The 10091-nt window shown below is 37.6% G+C and overlaps 1 protein-coding gene across 1 annotated transcript; it reads left to right on the top strand.

Moving 5' to 3' along the window:
* The first annotated feature begins 5930 nt into the window (after window positions 1–5930).
* Window positions 5931–9734, top strand: hddc2 (HD domain containing 2). The gene is made up of 6 exons (XM_026922763.3): window positions 5931–6044; window positions 7300–7421; window positions 7647–7749; window positions 7863–7931; window positions 8023–8161; window positions 8882–9734. Exons 1-6 carry the CDS (start codon window positions 6000–6002, stop codon window positions 9022–9024), a joined length of 621 nt encoding a protein of 206 aa, XP_026778564.3. The 5' UTR covers window positions 5931–5999; the 3' UTR covers window positions 9025–9734.
* The last annotated feature ends 357 nt before the right edge of the window (window positions 9735–10091 follow it).

Consider the following 10091-nt stretch of genomic DNA (forward strand, 5'->3'; position numbering starts at 1 on the left):
CGACGCTATTCGTTAGCCGTAACTACCACGTCACTGTCCGCTCACACAAAGCAAGAGCTCCAGAGCTGGAGTGAAAAAAGCCTTGTGACGCCCAGAGAGGGCATCTGGGAGGATTCCAGCTCTGAAGATCCGTTACCTGCTGCCATGGTGATGCCCTGAAAAGAGAGACGCATGTCTTCCAGGAAGGCCTGCTGGCTGAAAGTCTCACTTTCTGCTGAAGAGAGTCATTCAGAGAAATTGAAGTCAAGCAAGGATCAGGTCAGGGCAGAACAAAGTGGAGAGGTTTTTGATGTGGGGACTGAGGTTGCATGAGTGGAAGGCATAGTTTTTTTTTTTTTTTTAACAATAACCTAGTTGCATTAGTGTGCACACACTTTTATAATGGAGCATGTGACTTTGCTCAGAATTAGCCAATCACATTCAAACTCATGTTCAAAAGTCATTATCATACACCAGTCATCAATGAATTGGCTCTGATTAAACCCGAATAAAGATCAGCTGTTTCTGTAGGATTTTATTGACATCTTCTTGGTTTCATCTTTAAAGAGCCTCAAGCTTGTATGGGATCTTGTTGTTGGGGTAGTAGAATTATATAAAAGAATTGGAAGGCCATCATCAACAAGTGGAGAAAACGGGGCACCACAGTGGCATTACCAAGAACAGGACGTCCCTCCAATACTGATAAAAGTACAAGAAGAAAACTTATCAGGGAGGCTGCCATGAGACCTTTGGCAACATTAAGGGAGCTGCAGGAATATCTGGCAAGTACTGGTCACTCCCTGTGTGTGTGACGACAATCTCTTCACATATCTGGGCTATGGGGTAGAGTGGGTAGACGGAGGCCCTTTCTTATGAAAAAGTCCACCTAAATTTTGCCAAATTTTGTGGAAAAAATGCATTATGGTCTGATGAGACCAAGAAAGAATATTTTGGGCATAATTCTAAAAGATATGTTTTGGGCAAAAACAAGACAGCTTATCACCAAAAGAACACCATACCCATGGTGAAGCATGGTGGTGGCAGTATCATGCAATGGGGCTGCTTCTCTTCAGCTGGGACTAGGGCTCTAGTCAAGATAGAGGGAAGCATGGATAGCTCCAAGTACTGATCTATTTTGACACAAAACCTGCAGACCTCTATTAGACAGCTGTATGAAACAAAAATTTCACCTCCCAGCACGATAACGACCAAAAGCACAAATCCAAGTCAACAAAGGAATGGCTTCAGAAGAAGAAGATCAACGTTTTGGGAGGCCAGATCTAAATCCTATTGAAAGCCTGTGGAATGACTTCAGGGCTGTACGCTGCACAGGAGATCCTCTCATAATTTGAAAGACCAGGAGTATTTTTTTGCATGGAAGAGTGGAATACACTTGACAAATCAAGATGTGCTAAGTTTATAGACTCTTACCCAAAAAGACTGTGTGTTGTATTACAAGCAAGAGGTGCATTAACAAAGTACTAGTTAATGGGTATGCGACTTATGCAACCAGATTATTCTAAGTTTTTCTTATTCTTTCCTTTATCCCTAAAAATTATGCATTAATTTTTTTGGTTGCTATAAAGTTATTAACACTAAAGGTGGAAAAAGATCTGACATGTTTTATCTTGGTTACATTTTTTCATCACAAAAACCTGCTATTTTAACAGGAGTGCATAGACTTTTATATCCACTGTATACCACATTGTCTTGAAGTTGTTAGGAGGAGCTGAGCTCCGCTACCATAATTTCATGGAAATGTAAATAACAACATGGCACAATAATGATAATAAAGATGATGATAATGAACATTTTCTCATTGCTTTATAGACAAATATTAGATAGATATTATTATGTGCTATTTATAGAGAAATCATTTCAAAACTGTAAAATACTTTCCCTATTAACTGGTGTGTGATCATTAGTGTGTGTTAAAACACTCCGCATTACGGCTACCCATTGTTCATTATTTTCCTAAAACAGCATGTCTAGTAGGAGGCCATTTTGGGACTTTTAGCTGGTTTCAATTCTGACTTATTAAAATGTATTGTTTAATGTTTGTAAATGTTTTACTATACTGTTTATTTTGCAATGGTTTCGGCTTTTGGTCTAGTATGGAATGCACATCGAGCTGGTCCTGTGCCAGAGAGAATTGCAGCATTAAGAGGATGAGGACATGGTGAAGATTTCATATGGTGTTATGTGTATGATGTAATGTGTCATGTGTTTGCTTAATGCCTGCTGGTTACTGATGGGTGAAAACACTATAATGAGGCACAACCATGAATTCTGTCAAAATGCTGAGGTTGTAAGATTCAATACTGCTTTCCAGAATACTACAAAATATGACAAATAGCACGCTAATGCTAGTTTTATGTTGGAATGCTGCTAGGGATCTTTTCTTTGTCACTCAGCAGTGAGAGTGAGAATCTCATCACCAGTGTAGATAGCATAGCCTGTTAAAACCACAGCCGAGTGGTGAGTGCGAGCCATCAGCAGACATCAGCACACTCTCTCCTGACACACACACGCACACACATACACACACACTGCAAGCGCTGTGGCATTCTCACGAGAAACTGTGCTGTGTTACGTTTCTCCCAGGGAGCGGCTCACGACTTCCACCGAGCACCAAAATCCCCTTGAAGAGTTCCCAGAATGATTTTAGGCCATGCTGCTAATTTTAGTGCCCCACTGGTTAACCGAGGTCAAAGGTCGGGCTAACATTTCAAATGTAACACGGCCAGGAGGTTAAAAATAGCAGGCAGGACAATTCTGAGAGACAGAGACAGACAGAGAGAGAGAGAGAGAGAGATGAGCGGTCAGCAGGATGGCGGGGCTATTTTCTGCAACCACGGGAGGAAGATGGGGGGAAAAAAATGACATGTTTCCTGTAAATAAAAAGAGATGTGTAGCTATCATTGTTTTGCCAACAAAAGATGTGTGGATGTTTGTCTTTCTCTGACACCTGCCTTTCTTTCTACAACATTACCTGTAAAAACTGGAACCAACCACAAGAAGTCATAAGTATAGTGTCTATAATAAAAATATATACAGCATAAAAAAAAAACCCTCCCCACTACAGGCTACGAAGCTAATGCTAATCACGCATCACTGGCCACACATGTGTTTTTTCCATGCCACATCCTTCCTGTTGCATACTCAAGCAGTCCTAACACAACTCCCAGGAAGAGTGTGTATTGTCTACACGCTCCAGGAAATGGCATCTTTCACAGGTGACATCCACGTAATGAGGGCTTAACATGTGTGTCAACACACTCCGTATTTAGCAACAAGACTCTGCTGGAAGGAAGATCCTCATATCCTGCATCATCACATCGCCGTGACGTGACCACTGTCCTTCCTCGCGAGACATTTATTTTAAGAATCTGGCTTTCTGTGAAGTTTGTTGTGAGTCTAATCTTGGATGACGGAAATAAACAAGACGGTAATACACCCTGTCCCTACTTCCCTATAACCCAGAAGAAATACCTCTCATTGTTTACACTGAAGTGTTGGGTGTTGAGCCAAATGAAATGACCTGAAATTACATCTCAAATCACATAATTATATTACTTATGAGAAATTAATTCCCTTAAAAATTGCACATTAAATGACATCAGCAGAGGTATACTCTCAAAAAAGGTGTTCAGTGTCCTTTATTACATACCTTTTACCTGGAAATGTGAATATAGTGTACAACATTTGAACTGAATTAGCTTTTAAGGTTGAGCTATAAAGGTAGGTTGCACAATTCCAGGGAAAATATACACAGTAAGGTACTAAAGATACACCCCTGTGATGACTAAGGTACAGCATACTACCATTTTTTTGGGAGTGCACTGTAAAGTCTTTAAAACTATAAGTAGTGAGAACCAACAGTTGAATATCACAGGTTTATTATTATTATTATTATTATTTTTAAATTAAGAATAGATATCACAAATAATCTTGACCAATTTATCACTGATATTCTTATTTGACATTTTTCAAATAAAATACAATGACATGTATTTATATAAATATAAATTTACATAAATAATAAAACCAGAGATCTTTGGATGAGTTTATAAATTTCTAAATAAATTTTTCATTTTACAGTCTGAAAAAAATACAGAACAGCTTGTCATTTTTATTATTTAATCCAGAAAATACTCTATACTGGTATAGAAGTATTTTACTGTCTAAAATCTAACAACTATTAGTGGCTGAGACTAATAATAAACGGATGTTAACAAGTGACAACAGGAGCTATCTTCCTTCATGGTTACATAACATTAGGTGTTTCGCTCATTAATAATAAAAAAAAATGCAATTTTTTTTTTTTTTAATTATAGGACATGCTGTTACTGGAAACTAATAATTCCGCTTTGCATCAGGCCGCATCACACCAGCTTGTTGATTATTTTCCTATAACAGCATGTCTAAAGTGTTTTATTAATGACATAAATGTGATGTATATGGCGATAGAAGCTCGGTTCTGCTGTATGACCTGACATGATTGCTCACAGCTTGTATCTTTTCAGATATTCCAATTCAATGCCAGTAAAAAAAAAAAAAAAAATCGAACATATTTCTGTTTAGATTTGACATTTTTATTACTGTAATTGCAATTTATCCAAAACTTTCTGGAGTCTTGTCTTAACCCTCAGCTGATCAGCTCTATGGGTCGTATTCTGATTTTCTTTCAAATGTCTTTGGGGTACAAATACATGGAACAGGCACTTAAAGAGTAACACCAATAACCTTTATTCTTGTTAAAACTCCCTGTTCATTTAACCCTTTTTCCATCTCCAACCACTGGACACACAGGTGTATCATGGTGGATACTCAGGGTAAGTGCTCGTGGTGCCACAGAGAACTTATTTGTCATAAATAGGCAAGAAAAAGCATGCAGTAGTGACATTTTCTTACACATTTAACACTCATGAGACAACTCAGTGTCAAAAGCATATTTCTGTTGCATGCCACACACATCCAGGAAAACTAATTAAAGTAAGTCTTAAGGTTTGGTTTTCAGACAAATAGATATTTCTGCAGATAGTTTGCAGGTTTTCCTCTCTGGTGGATGAATGAATGGTAGAAACTGAATTAATTTATTCAATTTTATTTATTCCAGTGTTAAGTGTAAACAATACATTTACACAGGCTGATTTTTACTGATCTCTCACTACTGATAAACATACAGAATGAGGCACTTTGACAGCTTGTCAATCAAATGAGCCACGCCCCCTAGTTCATTATGATGTCACAGCATGTGACTTACACTTAATGTCAATTTATAATGTTAGGCTACACTGGTAAAGGAACATTACTGCTGTCTAGACTCAGATGTTTTTATAATAGAGATAATACAGTTTCAGATCATTTCTTTGTTATATTTTTTTTTCAATAATTTCAAATGAATTTTCAGATGAATTTTTAAACTTTTTTTTCAATACCGTTGCCCCACTATTTTAAAGAAATGTCTGTTCACACCGAATATGATCTTGAAAGCTTGAGGTAACTTTGTAGCCGGAATTTTTTTCAAGGTCGAAACAATTATTAAAACTTTTCCACATCCACTGAGAACAACAACATAAAAAGTGTCAAACCTAAAAGCTACGAGTTCTACCACACATCATTATCAAAAATTGTTTCCATTTTTCAGCTCATATCACATTTCCACACAATATTTTGCCAAGCCAGAGTGTTACACTTTAACCTCTGAGGATGAGCTCACTGGCTGATAATCACAGCACAAACACAGGCTTATCAATACAGCTTCCCTCAACATGAATGAAATGTTTCTGGCAGCAAGCTCTAGTTTCACAGAAACCACAATAATGTTATCAAAATGGACAAAAACTACACAGAAGCCGTATAGAATATTCATATAGCGACATCTTGTGGTCTATTTGAGTAAACACAGCGTTACGTCAGAGTCTGCGTCCTCCATTCGTACTGCGCTTGCGCGTTCTGTGACGCATGCGCACTAGGAAACCGGCAGCTCTTAGATCTTATTTTATTGCAGAAACAGCATGGACAGCATGTTACACTTCATGAAACTTGTAGGCCAATTAAAGGTAATACATTTATACATATATATATATAAAACATCTCTTATTTAATCAAAAAGGTCGTTTTCTTTAGGTATGGGTTTTTAAACGATTATTTTCACTACAGTTTGCTTACATTCTTTACTGTACTGTTGCTATAATAGCTACAGATGTGTGTAGGATATTATTTTAAAAGACTTTAAATACATATGGCCTACTTTGTTACTTTGGTCTGTATGCATTCTGCAGGCATTAGAGGTCTCGTTGCTGTCATAATAATAATGATGTGGGGAAAACTATTTTACACACACACACGTTTAAAGACAGATAGGCATTAGGTGATTTCTAATTGTTTATTTGTTTCAGGTCTGTAATGCTCAACTGGGTTCATGCTGTGTTTCCTTTGAATACCAAACTTTGAATAGAAAAGTTAGAACTCTCTCATTCAAACCACCAAAAACTAAATTTACAATTGTCATCTGTCCTTTTGTGTAATTTGTACTTAGTACTTTAGTGTGTCCTCTAAAGGAATTTTTTAGGGAAAAAAGGATGATCGAATAGATAAGCCACCTCGTTTACGTTCATTACACCACTGACTGCATTTCACATACGTAGTCTCATTCACATCTCACATCTCGTTTCATATGAGCAATCTCATTCACATCTCATTTCACATCACAGTCACTGCTGATGACGTGTTACAGTTGACTCCATGAAGCCACTGAAATATATCATCCCAGATCTAGGGAGCGTTTAACTCTGACATGACTGTCATTGATACACTGCATGAATCTACAGCCTGTGCTAGAAAGAAATCAGCCCCAGCCTCACGTCTTCATACCATTGTTTGTGTTTATCTTACGACCAGTGGTGGTGCTGTTGCGTCTGGTTCCATGAAAGTTCAAAATAATCCTCTTTAAGACATTTGCTAACAGTGATAATCTAATGTGGATGCCAAAAAATTACACCTTACGTTGATGTCTTTATATTTTTTAAACACACGGGGCTAGCCCTGCTAGCACATTTATACCAGCTGTCCCTGCATACACTGAATTAAGCATGTTGTCATCACACCTGTGACATTTCACATCACTTAAAAACAGCTAGAGTAATAAACCGGCTCTCGGTTACTGTGAGAATGATCAGTATTGGATCAATACTGAGTACTGGATGATACCTGTAGCTTGGGATCCATACATCCCTATATGTTATACATATACTGTTTACTGTGTGTGTATGTGTGAGATTTGTTTAACCCATAGCATTTTACCCTTTGTTTCAGCGTGTTCCGAGGACTGGTTGGGTTTACCGGAATGTTAAGCAACCTGAAAGTGTGTCTGATCACATGTACAGGATGGCGATGATGGCGTTAACACTCCGAGACCCCAGTGTAAACAGAGAGAGGTAAGTGAGCACACACTTCCTTTGTGGTCAGGATAGAGCACACAGTACACATGGATGGTGGATTTGTGATGTTAATACAGCACTCGTAATCCTAAGTTGAAACAGTTAATCCACTGATTAATGAACAGAACAAAACCCTGGTCTAGCTGAGGCTCTCCAAGTACAGAATAGTAAACCTCTAATGCAAAGTTCTAACAGGTTCATATGTTTTCTCTCCCATTCCAGATGCATGAAGCTGGCTTTAGTTCATGACCTGGCTGAGTGCATTGTGGGAGACATCGCTCCAGCCGACAACATCAGCAAAGCCGAGAAACACAGAAGAGAAAAGGTGCAGATTTATCATTAATGTTTAGAATAATCAGTCATTTTGCTTTACGTGATAGTAAATCATGAGCCATACTTTCTGGTCTGCCTCCAAATATCATTGTTATACTCTTTCAGGAGGCGATGGTTCGCATCACAGGTCTGCTCACTGAAGATCTGCGTAAGGAGCTGTACCAGTTGTGGGAGGTCAGTTTTTGCCCTCTAGCAGAGCACTGCTGAGACATCTACACACCAACTGACCATTACTGTGACCAGCCCTGTTTGCCTCTCTCTACAGGAGTATGAGAGTCAGTCGAGTCATGAGGCCAAGGTGGTGAAGGAGCTGGACCAGCTGGAGATGATCCTACAGGCTCATGAGTATGAGGAGCTGGAGGGGAACCCGGGCCGACTACAGGAGTTCTTCACCTCCACTGAAGGTTTCATCACATTCCCTGTCGTTTATGTACTAGACAGTTTTTGTTTTTTTTTATGCGTAATCAAAAACCATACGTAATCTAACTAACATATAGTTTAGTTAGATTTTTATCTAACATATTTTAACAGAATGATTATTTGTCTTATTTAAGGTTGTACATTTATTGGCTGTAATTTTATTTAACTAAAAAAAATTGTAGTCTAAAATGTTATGTAAAAAGATAGTATGTAGGAAGAATACAGTAAATATTCAGTATATATTTAGTATATATTTTTAATACTGTGTTAATATCATAGACTGAAATAAAAGTTGGGCTTTCACTATCAGATATGTTTATTTTCCAAGATTTTACTGAATATTTAAATATTCAAACTAGAAGATAAGAAAAGCTCAAGACATCTGACTAAGATCTGACATTGAGACCAATATAAATTCTCCTCTAAAACTGATAGCTAGAATCAAATATTACATTTTACAGTACACAGCTTTCTATGAAACCCTAAACTTTAGATGTTTTCTTATGTTGGCTTGATCAATATCACCTAATTAAGTGATTATTGAGGGTTCATGTGAACAGTTGTTAAAACAAATAAATAAATAAAACATTAAGGTGCTATTGTGATATGAAAAATTCAGTTATAACACATCTCTAATTGAAACAAACCTCTACTGGAGTGCCTAGTACTGATGTATTGAAAGCACTGTTTTCTGTTTGTCGCAGGCCGTTTTCGTCACCCAGAAGTCCTAGCACTGGTGAAGAGCATAAACGAGGAAAGAGCATGTCACATGACGAAAGCAGGAGAGACAGGATCAGAGAAAACAGCAGAGCTGAACTGCCACACGACAACGACAGACTCCTCATGACCTGATGGTTACATATCAGGATGTACTGTACATTTTTATAGTTCAGATCATTCTCACCAACCAGGATCCACCTGGAAACAAAAAATACTGTTGTAATGTTAGCAAATCTTCAGAGAGCCTATTTTGTACACCTGCACTTCTCCATTATAATTAGTGTAATTATACTCCTAGACATTCACAGCAGTAATGAATAGTGTCTGGGTTACCATGAAAGTATAGTAAATCATGGCTGATCTCTTTTAACAAGACAAATAGCTTTAACTGTGACTGTATAACCCTGCACACTTTATGTGCAAGCACACTGGGAAGTTTATTGAGATATAGTGGACTATTAAGACTTGGTTGATGTACTAGAATCGCTGTGGTGACCCCTGACCTCATCATTACACCAGGACCACTGAGGACCTCGTCAGAGTTACAGTGTTGAGTTCGCTATATAACCTGTGAAAGTCATATTTACTCATTGTGGACTTGCTGCCAGTACTGTTTATGCAGTTTCCTGTTCTTGATCAGTGTGATCAGACCTGTTCAGTGATAACTGTTGGTCTTGTATTATGATTTCGAGGTAGATTAATATCTCACACTTGCTGTAGCTTATTTTTTGTCTGTATTGCCTTGCGTTAAAACATATAAACATTTCACAGTATTTATGAAAATGTTCAGTCTTAGCAAGGAACAAAGAGAAAATAAAAAATTGGTACAAAAATAAATTATGTACAATGAGTTACTTGTTTCACTGAGTAGTAATGGGGTGACTGAGAAAAGTTACTTGGGTAACTTCTCCTTTCATTAAAAAACAGGATAAACTTTAACACCCTGAGAACAAGCAAGATCCTGATGAGCTTGTTTTTGTTCACCTCTTTCACCTACAATGTATATAATGATGAGATAGTAGTTATTTGAATGGCTCAGTAACTGAGTGAGCTCATCTTCACTGGTTTACAGAATTGGCAGAAAAAAAAAAAGAAAAAAAAACCCACAACATTTATTATGAAAAGCAACTTCCAACTTGGTTTTATATAAGCATACTGATCAGCTTTCTAAAACATGTTCATAAATAGCTACTG

This window comes from Pangasianodon hypophthalmus, chromosome 19, assembly GCF_027358585.1.
Source record: "Pangasianodon hypophthalmus isolate fPanHyp1 chromosome 19, fPanHyp1.pri, whole genome shotgun sequence".
Classification (NCBI taxonomy): domain Eukaryota; kingdom Metazoa; phylum Chordata; class Actinopteri; order Siluriformes; family Pangasiidae; genus Pangasianodon; species Pangasianodon hypophthalmus.